We start from the raw sequence: 19,575 nt of genomic DNA, 5'->3' as shown, positions 1-19,575 counted from the left end.
TAGGAGAGCCCAATACTCATCCAAAAAGTGATCACGGCTAAACACAACAGAACAAATGGATGTGACTAAGTGCACCGCTTAAACGATAACTATTCCAACTCAGCTCATCGTCTCCAGTGACTGCGAGTGAAAATCCACGCAGCTTCAGCTTTCTGCACCTGAGGAGTGGAGCAACAATTCAATTGCTCCGTTGGGCGCCCAAAGCGAATAGCCATGGTAAATACTATTGAATTTGCCCCCCATGTTTTAATCCAACATTATATCCTTATATTTAAAGATTACGATATTTCATAATTGATATAAAATGTGGGAAATGTTTTGGTAGTGTGTCTTGACACACACAATTCTGCCCCATCAGATGTCATTTCTTTGTATCTATTGATGAGCGCAGCTCTACATTTCTTTGTGGTAAAAGTAATTAGGCTTCAAGCATAATCGCAGATTTGATGAGAAAGCTCACAGAAGTAAAGGAACACTCGTGCCGGCGGATTGCTACGGGCTATGAAAAAGTCGGCATCAATTCAGTGACAGCTCTGTGGTGCGCCAAGTGACATTATGCAGAATACACATGCTAACCATTATATAACACTGTGCTCAGGGCTCAGGGACAAGGACAGTTATGAATCTGGCTGTTTTAGAATATACATTATTCCGATCTCTGGCCTATTGCTTACACTGTTTTATGTTAGGACAAATGTGGTGAAGGCGGCAGGAGGAACACCGCCAACTGGGATCAACACAAAGCAGACTTCCGATGGCTGGTACTAGGACCCATGACACCGAACTAAACTAAATCATAAGCAAAGACAGCAAACATTGCAAAACTCAGAAAAGTGGGTAAAAAAGCCGCCTACAATTCAATACAATATAGTGACCGGTATGAGGATCTGGCCAACTGTACTGCACATTCTTCTCACCGGGTGTGGAATAGAACATAGTACTGACCTCAGTAAAGTGATAAAGTGGGCGGTGATAAATGCATGATTGTCTACCTAGACCTGGGCTGGCCAAACAGGTCTTTGAGATCGGCCAACAGGTCACGTTTCCCAGACCACCCAGCTGGTGCACAGGTGCAGTCATTACTAACTGTCACGTTTTCAAACCTGCTGCATTCATTAGTAACGGTCATATTACAGATCCCCAGGTGGCCTGGAAAACATGAGCTGCTGGTAGATCTCGAGGACTGGTTTGGCCACCCCTGCCCATGACGCTGGGAACTATCACCTGTACACCATTCTTACCTAGTACTTTTGAAATTGTGAAAATAAGTTTTGACTAGGATGTAGACATGCAAACAGTGAGGGCGCAAGTGCATCTCATAATGAACCCTGCGTAATGCACGTAAAGTAATCCGCGCGCTCGCCATACTTCGGGCTCGTTTCACACGTGCGCTCGGTGGCGCACTACACTTTAAAGAGTCAACTCCACAAAGACGTGGCTAGTGGGGGTATGAACAGGTCGGGAGGCCGTGTAGTGTGTCCCGTTGCGGGACTCGTCACGCATCGGGCTGATGTGGATAGTGGGGGTGTTTCAGGAACACATTAACACCGGTCAGGTCAGGCAGGTTAAAAATGGTCAATGGTTCCAACACAAAGTAATAAGCGTTGACATAACGCTGACTGACTACGCTAACTGCGTAAGCTCCGGTTAGGCGCGAACGTACACAAACAGCTGAATACGGGAGCACGACGCGGATGCCGACAGGGACGCTGACCCTGGAAACACAACGCTGACTACGTAAGTGGCGCCGCAAAACTACACAAGTACCAAATGTTGTTTAAAATAAACATATTTCCTATATAAAGGTAAAATGACAGGTCATTACGATGAATAAAAAGGTTTGCTTGCCAATTTTCACACCTATTTTGACAAATTGCCGCGGCACTCACAGGGTTTAGCTGCTCTTTGAGCTCCCAGCTGCCTTGTGCTGAAAACAGTCTCCAGACTGCTGCACAGCCGACACCAACTCCTTAAAGTGTGCTACTGTGATCAGCCTATAGGTGCTGTGCATGCATCAGTATGCATCACCACTAGTCGCAACTTTGTATCCCGCCATTGAAATCATCCATTGCTAAGCCCATAGAAAAATTTGTATTGTGTAGATTTGCCTGACCTCCTAGCCGACACACCATCCACAAATATTAATTATTCTACCAGATGCGGAAAATAGTGTTGGGTGCCTATTCAATGCTGACTTTACCAACAGAGAAAGCCTTCCAAAGAGGCAGATCAACAGAACGGGCCTGTTTTGCCAAGATCTGCTGTGGATTGTCGCGATCACGGCCGTTTATGAGGGCATGCCCCTTTTTCGCTGATTGGCAGGCGGGACATATAATCCCGCCTTCCGATATGCAGGCGGGCAAAAGGCAAACGGGCCAGGGTCAAGCTGTCGAGACATACCGACAGTTTTGACCCGGGATTGAATACCCCCCTTAGTCCCTGCGAGACCGGAACACTGATAAGCCGTGCAGCGACTGCTACGCGGTTACACCTGCCAATCACTTGTTGGATGGCTCATTCACTCGGGTGGGTGAGGCAAACAGAAGACAAATGTCTTTTGTGAAACAATATTCTCAGATAAGAGACAAAAGGAAACTAAAAAAAAGCTTTGCCTGAAAAACACATTCTTTATCCTATTCCTTTCTTAATACGGCATTGCCTTTAGTGAATCATTCTATTATCCCTTTCACTTGAACTGAGCTGCTGGAACCCTGATCGGGGATCCAATCCTTTGCACTTTTCAGCGCCATAAAGAACGTGGACAAAGGGGGATTACATGTAGATAGATGCAGCAGAAACAGTATGTTAATAGTACCTCAATGGCACAATATAGATTGAATGGATCAAAACCATTCTACTAGGACAATGAGATTCATAACGGTTGTGTGTGAGGACCGGCCAGCGCTATCCTACATAGGCCAGTCCCACTGTACCTGAGCAACCCTGATAAGCCTGGTGTGCCATTTCTAGTGGCTACAATAAGCATAGACCAAAGCGTATACGATACCTGTTCTCTTTGCCATTCTGAATGACGGAGTGCCGGTCAGTGGAGGCGCGCTCACTGCAGACATACGTATTTCGACGGGTCATACCGCTGGACGTAGAATTATTCTGCAATGAGAGAAAGCAGAGAGATGAAGAGCGGATTGTACAAAACCCCTCATCCAGAATCACACATGGACCTGGTCATGGAGCTACACCCGACCTTTATAGTTTCTGAAGAGGGTTGCTCCTTATTCATGGACTGTCCCTCTTTGTGGGAAACAACAAACACACTAAATCATGAGCATCGGCAACACAGGATACTGTACCATAAACCTCAATGTGTTTTCTAGCTACATTTCTGAACCGCGTTCATTGAACAAAGTAAAGTGGCAGGTTCCACATTTGGTGCATTTGAGAGCGGCAGAAACACGCAGATGCCCTACTACCTACCGTTCCGTGTTTTAGGGTCTCATCTGGCAAAAAAGGGATTTTTGTAAGAACTTACCGTTCGAATCCCTTTCTCTGATATGGTCCTGGTGACAGCTCAACATTGGGATGTAGGAGGGTCCGTAGGAGCCAGACACCTATACTAAAGCTTTTGGAGGGTAGGCTCCTCCCTTCTGCATCCCAGACTCCTCAGTTCAATCTTTCAAAGCCACCGGAATACATTAACTCAGTACAAACGCCTGCACATATTATATGCACAATTTCAAAAATAACTTTTCAACCATATATAACATGAAACATCATGAACACTGGCATACTTACTGAGCGTAAGGGAGGGATCGCTGTGTCACCAGGACCATATCAGAGAAAGGGATTCGATCGGTAAGTTCTTACAAAAATCCCTTTTTCTCTTTCAATGGTCCTGGTGACAGCTCAACATTGGGACGTTCCAGAGCCGGTCCTTTGGGAGGGTACGCATAGGTCTGCAGCTCTCATCACTGCTAGCCCGAATGATGCGTCCTCCGACGCGAACTCATGGAACCTATAGAATTTGGCAAAAGTGTGAACAGACGACCAAGTGGCGGCCCTGCAAACCTGCTCAGCCGTGGCCCCATATCGAACCGCCCAAGAAGTGGCGACCGACCTGGTGGTATGCGCATTAATCCTGTCCGGCACAGGCCTACCAACCTTAGTATATGCAAAGGCAATGACAGAACGCAACCACCTAGCAATGGTCTGCTTAGAGGCAGGCCAACCAATCTTGTGCACATCATACAAGACTAGCAAAGTGTCAGTCTTCCTGACACCCTTCACCCTGTCCACATAAACAACATCCAAATTCCTCAATTTGTCCCTTTTTCTTGAACCCTCTGGGGGTTGAAACACAGGCAGAACTATCTCCTGATTCAGATGAAAAGCAGAGACTACTTTTGGCAAAAATTGGGGTACTGTCCGAAGAACAGCCCTATCATGATGAAAAATAAGAAAAGGAGACTTGCAGGACAACGCTCCCAACTCTGATACTCACTTAGCTACGCAACAGCCAACAAAAATACAAGCTTTCATGTAAGAAACTTAAGGTCAGCCGACCTCAGTGGCTCAAAGGGTGCCTTTTGAAGACACTCCAGTACCAGTGATAAATCCCACGGAGCCACTGGTTGCTTGTAGGGAGGTTTCAATCGTGAAACCCCTTGCAGGAAAGTTTGCACCTCCGGTAGCAAAGCTATCCTTTTCTGGAAATAAATCGACAAGGCCGATATCTGTACCTTGAGTGATTGAAGGCTTACCCCAGACGAAAAACCATCCTGCAAAAACTCCAACAATTTTGAAAGTCGAAACCGCGATGTGTGCGACTTCTGCCTTTCACACCACCTAATATAGGTCTTCCAGACCCTATAATAGTTTGCTGAAGACACGGACTTCCTAGCTTTTACCATGGTGTTAACCACAGCCTCCGAGAAACCCTTGTTCTTCAAGATGGCGGTTTCAATAGCCAAGCCGTCAAATTTAGCCGAGCTGAATCTATGTGTAAGAACGGCCCTTGGTTTAACAGATCTGAACTCAGTGGCAGACATTACGAGTCCACAGACAATCTCTGAAGCCTCGAGTACCAGGACCTCCTTGGCCAATCCGGTGCTACTAGAATCACCGGAATTCCTTGGGACTGGATTCTTTTCAATACTCTCGCCAGCATTGGAAACGGCGGAAAAGCATAAAGCAGAATCCCCTCCCAGGGAATAGTCATTGCATCCACTGCTTCAGCCCATGGATCTCTTGTCCTGGCATAGAACCTGGGCACCTGATGATTTAACCTCGATGCCATCAGGTCCACCTCTGGAGTTCCCCACTTCAGTGTAATCTGATGAAACACCGGTGGGTTAAGGCTTCATTCCCCTTCTAGCAGCTCCTCCCTGCTCAGGAAATCGGCCTCGATATTCTCCACCCCCGGGATGAATATCGCTGACAACGCTGGAACATTCTGTTCCGCCCACAAGAAGATCCGGGAAACCTCCGAAATGGACAGCTTGCTGCGTGTGCCTCCCTGATGATTCTGGTACGCCACAGCCGTGGCGTTGTCAGTCTGAATCCTTAAAGGAAGACCCCCGCCAGAGATATCACTTTCCACACAGCCCGCAGTTCCAGGATATTGATCGGCAAGGCAGACTCCTCCGAGGTCCATAAGCCCTGGAGGCGCAGGTCCAAAACCACTGCACCCCAGCCCCTGAGACTGGCGTCGGTAGTGACTACCAGCCAGTCCCAGGACTGCAGAAACTGACCCAACTGAAGGGAATCCACCTCCATCCACCAATGCAGGGAAGACCGTGTCTCTGGAGACAACACTATGTGCTCTGACTTCATGGTCTGAGTATTCCCTGACCAAGATGTCAGGATGTTCCAATGGAACACTCGAGAGTGGTACCTGGCGAACTGTAGCATCTCGAAAGTCGCCACCATTTTCCCCAACAGTTTGAGACAGCTCCAAACCGATGGGCTCTGAGACGCCAGGATCTCCCACACCAAGGAGGCCAGGTCCCTGGCCTTCGTCTCTGGTAGGAATACCCGATGTAGATGGGTATCCAGGACAACTCCCAGGAACTGGAGTCTCTGTGATGGCACCAACTGAGACTTTTGTAAATTTAAAAGCCAACCGTGAGCCTGCAAAAACCTGCTGGCTTCTGCCAAGTGACTCTGCAACTTTTCCGCCGACTCTGCTTTGAACAGCAGGTGGTCCAAATACGGAATCACAGTGATTCCCCTCAGTCGGAGGGCCGCCGCCATTACTGACATTATTTTGGTGAATACCCTTGGTGCTGTGGCCAGACCAAAGGGCAACGCCTGGAATTGCAAATGCAGGTCTCCTATAACAAACATAAGGAGAGCCTGATGTTCCGGATGGATTGGCACATGAAGGTATGCGTCCTGGACATCCATGGACGCCAAAAATTCTCCCTGGTCCAGGCTTAGCAGCACAGACCGCAGAGATTCCATCTTGAAATGGTCTACCCACAGATGGAGATTCAAGGACTTTAGATTTAAGATTGGTCTGAAAGACCCATCTGGCTTGGGCACCAAAAACAGAGTGGAATAAAAGCCTTTCTTACAATCCGCTCGAGGGACCGGGATAACCACCCCTTTCTCTAAGGGAGATTGAGCCGCCGCCAAAAGAGCAACACGGAGCCGCGACTCCTTTGGTAGTGATGTAGGAATGAATCTTCTCAGAGGAAGACCTTTGAAGGGAATTCTGTAACCCTGGGATACAATGTCTAGCACCCAGGAGTCCCGGCCCAACAATGCCCACGCAGCCCTGAACCATCTCAGACACCCCCCACCTTGACCACCGCTGGGGTATTCCCCAGGTAGTCATGCGGAGGGCTTGTCCTCTCCTTTGGTGCTTGGTTTCTTATGAAAGGAACCGAACTTTGACTTTGGGGCCTTGCCCCTGGAGGACTGAAACTTTCCCCTAAAAGACTGTCCTCGAAAGGACGCACCCCCTCTAGGGGAGGGCCGAAAGGACGGCCTAAAAGCAGAAAACCTTGAGGCCTGCTTAGCTGGAGGAGCCGGCAGGAAGGTACTTTTTCCTCCCGTGGCCTGCTTAATAATCTCTTCCAGCTCTGAACCAAACAACAGCTTTCCTTTAAAAGCTAAAGCCTCTAAGGCCTTTTTTGATTCATTATCCGCCTCCCAGGCTTTAAGCCAAAGCACTCTCCTGGCATTGACGGACACTGTGGAAACTCTGGAAGCCATTTTGAGAGCTTCCTCCTCAGCCTCAAGCACATACTCCGCAGCTGCTTTAAGCTTCTCAGCAAGCAGCAACACACATGGATCAGCATGTAAAATTGTACACAGGTCATTGGCCCACACAATCATGGCCTTAGAGACCCAGGCTGATGCTATAAGAGGGCGTAAAGTGTAGCCTACCTCCTCAAATATTGCCTTGAGGTTACCTTCCAGCTTCTTGTCTACGGGGGTCATTAAAGAATCCTCACACTGTGCCTACCTAGCTAGTGTGAAAGTTAATAAAATAAAAAACTCCTAACTCACTCTAATCCTTCAGCTGCTCCGGCAGCCCTTTAGAATAGCTCCCACTCCAGTGGGCACCTAACACGAACTGGGGAGTCTGGGATGCAGAAGGGAGGAGCCTACCCTCCAAAAGCTTTAGGATAGGTGCCTGACTCCTACGGACCCTCCTACATCCCAATGTTGAGCTGTATCACCAGGACCATTGAAAGAGAAAGAATTTTCTTTCTTTAAATGAAAATTGAGGGTAGACACGCACCTGTTCCTTCACATTGTGCCTTACCCAAAAAATTTACATGCAACGCTCGTCTTCAAAGTGGAGCGATTTTCTTGCCATTGTGCATTTGTGAAGAGCCCGAAAAACCTCATGTTGCATAAACTTTACAGGTGCTTAATACACAGCATCAGAAAGGTCTTGAAAAGGTGGCGGGTGTTACTGGTGATAGGGCGGTGGCTCTGGGCGTGTCGGTGAAAGTGGTTGCATACACAGACACCCAACCGCTCTAAAAGGAGGCCGTAATCTGATGCCGTAAGTGCGCCTGCCTCAGGGAAAATTTCAATAGCATGACCGATGGCACGTCTAAAAGGGATTGGTACTAAATCCTGGCGTTCAAAATCCTGACAGCTGAAATCCCATCAAGGGGGGGGGGGGGGGGTGTTTGGATGTGGGTTGCCCCCCCTTGCATGCTCGCCGCGCAGCGGGCCTGGTGCCTCTCTACACTAATTTTATTCTCAATCTATGGGTGTCGTGGACACCCATAGAGGGAGAAAGTGTCGGGATTTCAGCGGTCGGGATTGTAACTGCATCCCGTCTAAAAGACCCTCCAAAATCAGTACTACATCACCTACAGATGTAGTACAATGACTGACTTGGTCCTTGCACATTCAGGTGTACAGTTTCACACCACGGAAATGCTCTGTGGCATCTTTTGCATTAAGTAGCTGACGGGGGACCGCCATTAGACTCAGCTGCATTTCCATCCACCTCTTGATCAGTCCCTATCCGTTCTAAAACATATATAGTTGCAGAGACTTAAAACTCACAGTCACACAGAAAGCATTCCGTCACCTACCTGCAGGTGTTACTCTAGGAAGTAATCAGATACAAGGGAACGATCTTGTATTAAGTCGTGTTTTAGAGGGGCTATATGTACAAGTTTTGTTCGAAGAACTCGTAATAAGCAGACCACCAACTAGAATTAGTGAACACGAAATCACGGAACAAGCAAGATACTTCCTTATTTAAGATGAAACAAAGCAGTAACATAGTAATGTATACTTACACTAGGAACAACAGAACTCTTCTTCCGGTCGGGGATATCCGCCTTATTTGGGTTGTTTGCGTTCCCAAGCATCGGGCTAGGAGGCGTTACTCCTCTCCCGCTAACAGCGCTGCTACTAGATTTCCGTGACTGCACCCCCTCTTCTTTAATATCATTATCCGTGGTGCTCGTCTGGCTTCGTTTTGGGTAAACTGTGACTGCAGGTATGGCAGGGCCAGCTAAAACAGAACAGAATTGCTTTGTTGGTCTTTCATTGAACAATGACCCCCATAAGTAATCCTGACGTTCCGTCTACTTACCGTGGTCACTGTACCTCCTCTGTTTTTGGCTGGAAGAGATGCTGCGCTGCACCTTGTGATGCGGGGACTGCCCAGTGCTATTGTTGAGATCGCTGCTCGGTCTGACTTTAGCAAGTGACAAATTGCTGCTAGAGCTGGAGTCGCTGGCATCCAACTGTACATGGGAGTAAAAGAACTCGTCACCGATTCAGAGATCAAGAACTTTCCCTATTTCCTTCTGTGAACCAAGCCCAGTGCACTATGGTTGGCGAACTCGAACAATCTAGGCCATTAGAAGCATAATGCAGGTGACTACTCATGTGCAGCTATCGTTAGACGCAATGTAGAACTATAAAGTCTGCAAAAATCAGAATTCTAAATACACCTCTTACAGAATAGTCTCAGTTCCTCAGTTTAAGTAGGATATGCTGTTCTAAAGCAGCGTTTCTTTAACTCCTTCCACATGGAACTCATAAGCTGGATACCCAATATAACATCATCTGTCCAATCTTTGTAGTAGGAAAGCTAATCTGGGAATGTATGAGAACAAATGACTTGCTCCAAAACCCTAGAAAACAGAAAAACATGGACAGTCGGATAAATTGGTTATCTCCATTTGATTTAACCAATTTAGACGAATGACCACTTTCGGCTATTTTAGGATGAAATGGTTATTTGCACCCAGACATTACCAGACTTTCATTCCAACCAGAAATGTTGGACAGATAAGCATATAGCGTTTCCAGCTTAAGTGTGTGTTTTTAGGGTATCCTCAGATTAGCACCACCTAGAGATCCGTTGTGTTAGTCAATGAACATACCTAAGCTCCAGCTGGATGATCTGGAACACAGAGCTCTCTGTCAAGGTGCATACACACTGGCCAACATATTGGTAGTTCGATTGAACAGGCGATCTATCAATGCACCCTATCAATGCACCATCAGCCAGTGTGTACTAGCGATATATATCTGAACGGTGTCATTCACAGGTATAGTGCATTGGCTGTGCACCATAGCCGATGTTCCATATATCTAGGCATATATTGCCGATTCGTGCTGGTGCTGAGGCTCTCAACAAATACAGCCGTGTTGAGAGCCTCCATTGATTGACAGCTCAGTGGGCGGACGCATGCAAATGTGCCAACCCTCTTGTGATGTCCATCTTGATGGATCCGGCAGCACGTCTGGAGAACAGGCTGACCAAGCAGACTGTAGATATATCTGCAGATGTATGTATTAGCTTGTACCCAGCTTTAGGTTCCCACGAGGACCAGGTTTGATAAACGGTGTTCTAACGTAACAAAAACAAACTAATACTTTGTTACCTGAAGCAACACTATGAAGTTGCACAGCTCTGGAGGAGGGTCAAGAAAAGTATAGTCAGGTTCCACAGCAAAATTAGCGTCAGTGTCTGACGTTGCCTCTGTAGCTTCACGGGACCTCTACTCTGCTATTACAAAGACACAACCGTGCCTCATCCCCTGCAGACAACGTACCGGCCCCAAGCTACCCGACCCAGGGCCCTTGTGATCTAGAGGAAACCCCTACACTTTAATGCTAAAGACCAAATACTGATGACAGTGTGTGTGTGCATAGACCCATTCATTTGCTGAGTGCAATAGGTAGTACCAATTTCTGCAAGAACTAAAAAAGTCCCTTTAAACACAACACACCTACAATAGGATTGAAAAAGGGTGCGACATGGTTACCTCAGTTGATTTTCTTCCAAGTAACAGGTACGTAGCAGTGATCTCATCATATTTCATTTTGCTAAGGGATTCTTGTATCTCTTCCCTCGAATATCCCATTCCAACCATTATATCTAACAGGAGAAAAACATCTGGTTGGAGCTGTTCTTCAGGATGTAGTTATCTATACACAAAAATCCTAAATATATCTACCCTGTCCCTGACTTTAGGCCTGATCGCTTCCATATAATAGGGCATGGGTAGATATTGGGCATGATAGGTGTGAGGATGGGGACCATTACTGGCCTGCACCAATACAGCTACATCCAGTACTAGCATTGCTACACCCAGGAAATATCCAAACAGTTGGCAGCCATTGTGTGCTCTATGAGGTCACCCAACACATGGCAATGCGTAGAAACATGTATTTTGAAGGGTGTATTCAATGCGGCCGGCGGGGGGGTTAAAAGAAAACAAGCGATCCTCACTGTTTAACCCCCGTGCCGGGTGCTCACCCTATTGAACGTTCCGGGGGAATCCTCACTGTCCGTTGACGGCGAGGATTCGCCCAAACAGCAAGGCTAATGCAGGGAGCCTGCTGCATTTAGCCGCGAGTCTCACCGTTTTAGCGGCCACATACACAGTTTTCCCCTCATTCCAAAAAGCTAGCGAGGGGGAAATGGCGTGTGCAGGGGGTCAGTTTAATACTGATCTGCCAGCTGTGACAGCGAGCAGGCAGGTGCACAGTACTTGAAGTCTGGACAATTTGGTCTAAACCGCCACTTGCATCGCCATACATTTCCCACTTTGCAGTAAGCCACCCTGATTGTTAATAGCAAGTACTTGCAGCAGACCATTTCCGGATTAGAATATAAAGTTGCATCAGGGGTTTACATCCATGATTTACTCCATAGGCCCCTTCCCACTATCAGCAGTACTGATCGGGGCCCAATGTACATTCAGCATGACAGCGCGCTGCCTCCTGTTCACCGTGCACAGATTCATCGAGGCATAATGCTAACGAGGTAGTGTGTTCCCTACAGTTCTGCTAATTAAAAGGTGCTCGTTAAAGCTTTGTGTACAAAACTACTTTAGACCCACTGTTCCGTGTGCTAAGGAACAAATGTTTTCAGCTGCTCTTTCATCTTCAAGTAAAAAGTAATTGAACGGATTAATTAACAAGTCACGTCGTGGTAAGCGGTTCTGACATTGGACAACACGTAAGCGCTTATCCTTTAAATAACAATTGATTACCTATTCGTTTCTGGTCCGCAATATCAAGCTCTGGCTCGACGAATGGTTTCAGCTCGTCCTCTTCGTGTCCCGCATTGATCCATCTGTCCTTCATTATTTGCTGAGTTAGAGACAGATGACAGGAGAGGAAACAGAACATGGCTCATTTAGCACAGATAACAATGAGACAAACAAGATCTCGCTGGCTGCCCCTCACGTATCACACACACACACACACACCCCCCTTCTCTTTGGGTATGGGTCATAGGCTCGACACTATGAAAGTGGACATACATTAGGGCTTTGGGCGACGTTCAAAATGTTGACACAGGCTTTTCACTTTTTATGGCCCGGATTTCAACCTAAGTCGACATGAACAATTATCGGTGTACCGCTGCGCTCGCCATGTTTCGGGCACACTATTCTATCCTCCCTCCATGCTCTAGCGGATGGTAGGGTATGAAACAGCGACTGTCGGCACAAAAGTGTGAAAGACATGTTGACCTTACCACTGTCGAAGTAATGCGTGTGTCGACTTTAGCCCTGCTGATTTATTGCATGTGTGGATATAGGCTCCGTCTACCTATTTGGTGTCGATCTGGTGACTTTAACCCCTTCTCTGTCCACGCAAATTAGCACCACCACCACCACAAACTCTATTAACGCTTATACATGGCGATAAGTCACCAAGTTAGATTGTGGCTCAATCTGCTCTTGCCTATAAGAATTCCCACAGTGTTGGATAGTACAGAGACCATTGGGGGACAATGAATAGACTGTATTAATGTGCAGAAAAGGTCTAAATGGCCCATTTTATCCATGTAAGGATTCTCTGCTGACCTACTAACCAGGAAACACAGTGCGACTCCTCTCCGCAACCAGCCTCAAAACCACCCTTCCCCCACAGGATCTCACTGAAATATCTATCCTACAGATTGATCTCCTTTTAACACATGGGAGAGATAACTACAGCATCCCCCCCCCCCCCCACTCCCAAGATCCTTTTACCATAAAAATCTTACACTCAGCACCCCAGAAGTCAGTGCAGGAGGAGAAGGCTGTGAGCAATACTTCTGCACAGAAGGTGTCTATGTCCTGCCAATCACTAATACCCATTTCACACCAGCCAAAATTCCTGGGTTGGCCCCCGATTTCAACCCTAGCTAGCAGGGTTGCTCCCGCGACTAGCCGGGGTTACTAGCTGGTGTGAAGGTACTCACCCGGGTCTGGGCAGCAGTGTCCAGACTGCTGGGATTCTGGCAGCGGTGGCTAGGCTCTCAGCCAATCAGCATCCGCCCAGTCTTTTTAATATGTTTTCAAATCCAGTGCTTCCCGCCCCGCTGCCCGGCAAATAGCACTAGAAGCGCACAGCCGCCGCCCGGATCCCCGCAGTCTGCACGCCCCCCCCCCCACCAGAAAGGGGCCAACCCGAGAATGCCCCTGCGTTTTCTGGTGTGAAAGGGGTATAATCTGTAATAGTGACTGGCTGCACAGTGCTGGCTTGTCAGTAGATCGACAGCAGCGGGGGAAGTAAGCCACATATACACTAAGCAATATCTGAGCTGGAGTTTGTGCACTGTGTGTATGCTCGGTATCGTTAAGAATGCATGCTTCTGCGGATCGTTAAACCCACGTCAACTGCACTAAAAACAGCATTGGTTAAAAGATAAAATGAATAGAAAGGTAGAAAAAAACAAAAACCACCCAAATAAGTAGGTGCGCAGTAGTTGGCAGGACATTTTGGAGCTTGGCACTTGAATAATGCAGAAGGTGTGACAGCTGGTACGCAGCCGCCCGGACATTACAGCAGCAGGCTCTTACCTCTAGCGTGCCTCTCTTGGTAGGGTTTAGCACCAGGAAACGCTTGAGAAGATTTTCACAGTCTGTAGACATGTAGAAGGGAATTCGGTATTTCCCTCTCAGGACTCGTTCCCTTAATTCCTAGAAGATGGGATTTCATTTCAAGATAAGTAAACAATGAGACTTCAAAGAAAGTTAAAATTTGAGGCAAAAGGAAAATAATTGGTCTTTATAAATTGCTTTTCTCTAAAAGGATTCAATGTGCTTAAAATGTATCGTCTTTTACACGTATGGAGTAAGCTATTTGCTTGTTTTTTGGGGGGGAAGAGTGGGGGTGTTCATGTGCCATATTCGCGGCAGAATAGTGCCAAAACCGCTCGGTATCCAACACTCAAATCCCGTTATTTCCGGGGATTGGAAATAACGGGAAAAAATTGAATACCCCTCAAAGTGGGAAAGAGGCCAAATAAGTCACTGGTACCTAATAAAGAGATACGTAGCATCCTCGTGCTTTCTGGCTCACCCTCAGAACCACACCATCACCCACCTTCCATTATCAAGCAAACCTTAAGGGGGGCATACACCTCAATGTCTGGCGATCCGCACGGGACGTGCACATGGTGCATAATAATCAGTCCAGCGTGTATGATCCATAGGATCTCATCGCCATCATAAGCAGACCGTATGTACTTTTATAGCGCATACGATCGCTTGTTCCCTCTTACGATCAGGATGTTTGCAGTTTGTCCACCTTTAGTTTCACATACAAGGAAGCGCTGCACCGGAACTACTGTGCTAGTAAGTCATCTATAATGGGCTTCATATCACAGGTTTCCAGAGTCTGTGCCAAACCACTACACTGAGCAGGTAACAGTCACCTCACCAAGCATTCTGGCAAACTCCCACATCTCAAGGACATGGCCAATGGCAAATCACTGGAGAGCAGCCGCAGCAGCCAAATTTCCACTAGAACATTAACACACAGCTTTCCTGGCTGTGTTCTACACCCATGTCACATTATGGGACAGGGCACTAGAACACCCACAACGCAAGAAGTACAGACCTCCGGCTGTTGTGGAACTACACATCCCAGCATGACCTGCCAGTTTTAGCACTCCCTCATAGAAAATCTTTGGCAGAGCATGCTGGGATGTGTAGTTCAACAGCATTTAGGGGTTGGCAAGTGACACCCCTGTTCTAGATTCAGCCCTCCACTATTCGGAGCCCTGTCTCGATGTTATATACGCCAAGTGACAGGTTCTATGATCTTCTGCTAACGTGCACATCACAGAGCGCCATATACTAGCAGGAGACAGAACAGAAGTAGGGCAACAGTGGGAGGGAAACGTAAAACAGAGAAATGCCGAAATATCATTTTTTTTTAATAAAGTATTTTTATTTTGCAGGTCGTAAATACAGAACAGAACAGCAGATCAGACTTTGTGCATGTGAATCGGTCAATCCAAGTCAAGCATATAATGTTAAAACGTACATTGCATTCACATACAGTGTCAACATCTAAATATATATCAAAATACATTGTGGAATCAATTGAATAAAAGAAGAGAGAGGAGATGATATCGCCCTTCTGTTCTGACTGAGTAGCAATATTAATTTCTTTGTTGATTTTGAAATAAACCTTAAGAGAACTAACAATAGAAGAGGAGAGGAGAGAAATAAAGATGAAGAAATAGAGAAAGAAGAGAGATCATTAGTCACGAATGGGTGCACATGTTAGGGGTTCAGTCCCATTCAGGGTGGCAGACCGGTGTACACTCATAGGTTGAGCAGTTCTTAGATGAGTATGAACAGTATGGCTATCAGCGTCCACAGTCAACACTGCTCCCAAGCCCCACACCATCAAACATGTGCAGAGTGCGGAGATTCCAGCCACCTGCCCCATATCTTGTCAAATTTAGGGAGGGTGCCCCGAGACATGTATACATATTTTTCGTGCTGTACTGAGGTGTTAACCAGAGCTTTCCATTCCATTACCGTGGGTCCCAGGCTAGCCATCCAATGCCTAGCTATAACGACTTTAGCTAGGGAACACAAATTGGTCACGTATTGTCCTTCCGTATTATTTAGTGACGTATTTGCTTTACTACCCAAAATACACATCTTGGGAGTCAGGGCTTGCCCGGATATTCCCGTGGATGTAATGACCGACCTAACCGTCACCCAAAATGAGTTAACCAGAGGACATTCCCAGAGGAGGTGCCACAGGTTCCCCTGTGTAGAGCCGCACTTTGGGCAGGCCGAAGAGGCCCGTCCACCGAATTTAACCAGAGTAGATGGAGTAAGATACGTTCTGTGTATGATAAATAGCTGAACTTGTTGAAATCTTGCGGAGACCGTGGCATAACGTGGTGACGCCAGTGTCTCCTCCCACTCCTCCTCCTCAAAGGCACCCACATCAATCTCCCATTTGGTCTTAAGGGCGGGGAGCGAATCTTTATGTAAGAAGGATAGTAGAAATGAATAGGCCAGAGAGATGGTCTTGACCTGTCCGAGATTAGCCAGGAAAATCTTTGCCGGGGAGGCTAGCAGCTCAGGGGGGCCGTTGTTAAACTGGGTATTTAAGGCGTGGCGCAGCTGCAGGTACCTAAAAAAGTGTACCCGGGGCAGCCCAAACTCCTCCCTTAACTGCTGGAAGGACTTCAACACAGCTGCCTCATACAATTGTCCAATCGTCACCACTCCCCCAGACGACCACAGACTCCTACCCGACAGACAAGCAAGTTCAGGTAATTTGATAGAATGCCAGAGGGGAGCTCCAGGATCTATAGCCGTGTATCCCATCAATGATTGGGCCTCCTGCCAGATCTTGATGGCTTGAACCACCAGAGGAGGGGCACCCCGGGGCATCCTCCCACCCAATAGTAGCTGCATGGGTGTGATGTCGGGACATATTTGGTGTAGGAATGTGGTCGGGAGTGAACTCTGATCAGTGTCTTGCACCCAGTGCCTTAGGTGCGAGAACTGGCCAGCATAATAGTACAGTCTGAACTGTGGCAAAGCCAGACCCCCATCCGTCCGTGGCCTAGTAAGAGTGCTGATACTGATTCTGGGGCGTTTATTGGCCCATATCAATGAAGACAGTAGACTATTTAGGTGTCTGAAAAAGGAGGCAGGCACGTACACCGGGGACTGGTTTAGGACATATGTTATTTTAGGCTGTAGGATCATTTTAACCAAATTAACCCTGCCAATAACGTTTAGGGGCAACTTGGTCCACACCGACAGTTTGTCTTTGACAACGGACAGCAGTGGATCCAGGTTCCTAGGTATAAAGTCCTGACTAGTATTAGTGATAATAATCCCCAGGTATTTGAAGTGGGATACCCAGCTAAGTGGGAGAGGCGTGTCCATGGCCAATGGTGGTGGGCCTCGCAGGGGCATTATGGAGGACTTGGACCAGTTCACAGTGAGACCGGAGAAACTGCCAAAGTCCTCCATCAGCTGCAGGGCGATCGGTACAGACAGTCTATAATCTTTTAAAAAAAGAAGTAGGTCATCAGCATAGAGTGCCACTGTGTCCGTCCTCTGACCCAATTGGAGCCCAACTATGTCTCTGTGTGTCCTAAGAATGCAGGCAAGCGGTTCAATAGCTATAGCGAAAAGACCAGGGGAAAGGGGGCATCCCTGTCTAGTACCCCTTCCTAACGCAAAGGGAGGTGAGACATGGCTATTGACAGAGACCCTGGCCATCGGGCGGATATACAACAATTGGACCCAGCTTAAGTATTGTGGACCGAAGCCCATACGTTTCATTACCTGCCATAGATAAGGCCATTCAACTGAGTCGAAGGCCTTATTTGCGTCGAATGAAACAATGGCAGAGTACACTTCCTCAGCATGGGTGGCCTGAATATGTGTGAACAGCCGTCTTAAATTAATACCGGTGGACATACCTGGCATAAAGCCGGTTTGATCCGGGTGAATAATGGACAGTATTACACTATTTAGCCGAATAGCCAGGACCTTCGCCAATATCTTAACGTCTGTGGTGATCAGGGAAATAGGTCTGTATGAGTCAGGGCGCTCAGGGTCTTTCCCGGGCTTAGGTATAACTACTATAACGGCCTCAGACATAGAGTCCGGTAGGACATTAAGGTCAAGAAGATCGTTAAATAACTTCAAAAGTTTAGGGGCAAACGAGTCCAGGTGCGTCCTGTACAGCTCCACTGGGATCCCATCTACCCCCGGGGCCTTACCCCCGGGGAATGACCGGATCGCTGTCTCTATCTCAGTAACTGTAATAGGTGCCTCGAGGGAAGATCTAGCCTCCTCGGACAGTGTAGGTAGGTCAATTCGGTCTAGATAGTCGGTGAGTTCCCCCTGCGAGCAACTTAGACGTGAACGGTACAGCTCCCTATAGAAGTCAAGAAATACATCTGCTATTTCCCTCGGGGATGTCCTCATTACCCCATCAGAATCAAATATTTGGGCTACAGAGTTGGCAGGGCGGTCCAGGTAAACCAGGTGAGCCAGGAGGCTGCCTGTTTTGTCAGCATTCATGTACAGTTTGTGGGATTTGAATAACAAGCTACGAGCGTTACGGTCCTCCAGGTGGGAGACCCAGGTACTCTGCGCTAGTTCCCATTTTACCCTGGACTCCTCCGATCCCTCCTCTAAGTGTGTAATCTCTGTGCTCCGACATTCGTCCTCCAACTCCACACCCTTTGCTTTGTGTGTTCGTTTAACAGAGGCAATTTTAGATATAAGGGTGCCCCGCAGGTAAGCCTTGAATGCCTCCCACACTATCGGGGCAGGGGCTGTGCCTGTGTTTATATCAAAGTACCCGTCCCACAAAGACTGGAGGTCCGGAGACTCACCAAGCTGCAGCAGCCAGGAGGGGTGCAACTTCCAAAAGGACTGTCCCCTCTGGCATTCCATCCCCACCGTCAGCATCAAAGGAGAGTGGTCCGAGACGCCCCTCGCTTTATAGCAGATATTTTGGAGTCTGGGCAGTACTGAGGGAGTAACGAGGGCCAGGTCAATACGTGAAAAGGAGTGGTGAGTCTTAGAAAAGCAGGAGTACTGGGCTACCGCAGGGTGTCTCATTCGCCAGGCGTCCCTATAGCCAATTGACTCTACGTATTTAGCAAAGGCTGTGGGGCGGTCTTCAGTAGGGACGGAGTCAGGGGGCCACCATCTGTCTAGCCGTTGATTCATTAGTTTGTTAAAATCCCCAAGACATATGACTGGTGTATCAGGAGATTGGGCCACATAGGCAGCCGCTTGTTTTAAAACATCATAGTTAAAAGGGGGGGGGACGTAGACCGCGAGGATAAAGAAGGGCTGGGAGTATAATTTGCATTGAAGAAAAACGTACCTGCCCAGTGGGTCAGTTTTCACGTCTAGTAGCATAAATTGTACAGACTTGTTTATTAATACTGAGACCCCTCTGGAGTGAGTAGTGTGGGAGCTGTGGTATGCCCATCCCACCCAGGGCTTGCGTAGTGACATTAGTCTGTTTCCCTCGAGATGGGTCTCAATCAGGCAGGTAATGCCCGAACCGTACTGCTTAACCATCTTGAGCACTAGGGAACGTTTAATTCTATCATTCAACCCCCGGACATTCCAGGCTAAAATATTAAGTTGCGTCATATTGAGTTATAGGATGCGGGCCGTAAGGAGCTGTTGTGGCAGTGCCTCCACCCTGTGGACCTGAGTAAACTACAACCATCACCTGAATAAACATCGCGCCCCCCAATGTTATACATATTGAGTCAGAATCCCTAGCATGACTAATAGAAAGAGAAAGAAAAAGCAAGAAAACATAGAAAAAACAATCCCAACAAAATACACCCCCTCCCTGTATACCTCCCCCAACCTAGGC

The 19,575-nt window shown here is 47.6% G+C and overlaps 1 protein-coding gene across 9 annotated transcripts in view; it reads right to left on the bottom strand.

Moving 5' to 3' along the window:
- The window catches only part of MARK3 (microtubule affinity regulating kinase 3), a 74,233-nt gene that overhangs the window by 13,982 nt on the left and 40,676 nt on the right, over window positions 1-19,575 (bottom strand). For all 9 annotated transcript variants that reach the window (XM_083167818.1, XM_083167820.1, XM_083167819.1 and 6 more), the window contains exons 9-14: window positions 13,752-13,871; window positions 11,952-12,051; window positions 10,719-10,831; window positions 9,032-9,185; window positions 8,733-8,950; window positions 3,008-3,111 (exon numbers count right to left, since the gene is read on the bottom strand). In XM_083167818.1, the coding sequence (XP_083023944.1) occupies window positions 3,008-3,111; window positions 8,733-8,950; window positions 9,032-9,185; window positions 10,719-10,831; window positions 11,952-12,051; window positions 13,752-13,871 (809 nt within the window). The remainder of the gene's footprint in view (window positions 1-3,007; window positions 3,112-8,732; window positions 8,951-9,031; window positions 9,186-10,718; window positions 10,832-11,951; window positions 12,052-13,751; window positions 13,872-19,575) is intronic.

The sequence above is a fragment of the Crinia signifera genome, chromosome 12 (assembly GCF_055691185.1).
Source record: "Crinia signifera chromosome 12, ASM5569118v1, whole genome shotgun sequence".
Classification (NCBI taxonomy): domain Eukaryota; kingdom Metazoa; phylum Chordata; class Amphibia; order Anura; family Myobatrachidae; genus Crinia; species Crinia signifera.
The sequence above is the reverse complement of the archived record's forward strand: the minus strand, read 5'-3'. Positions and strand labels throughout refer to the sequence as shown.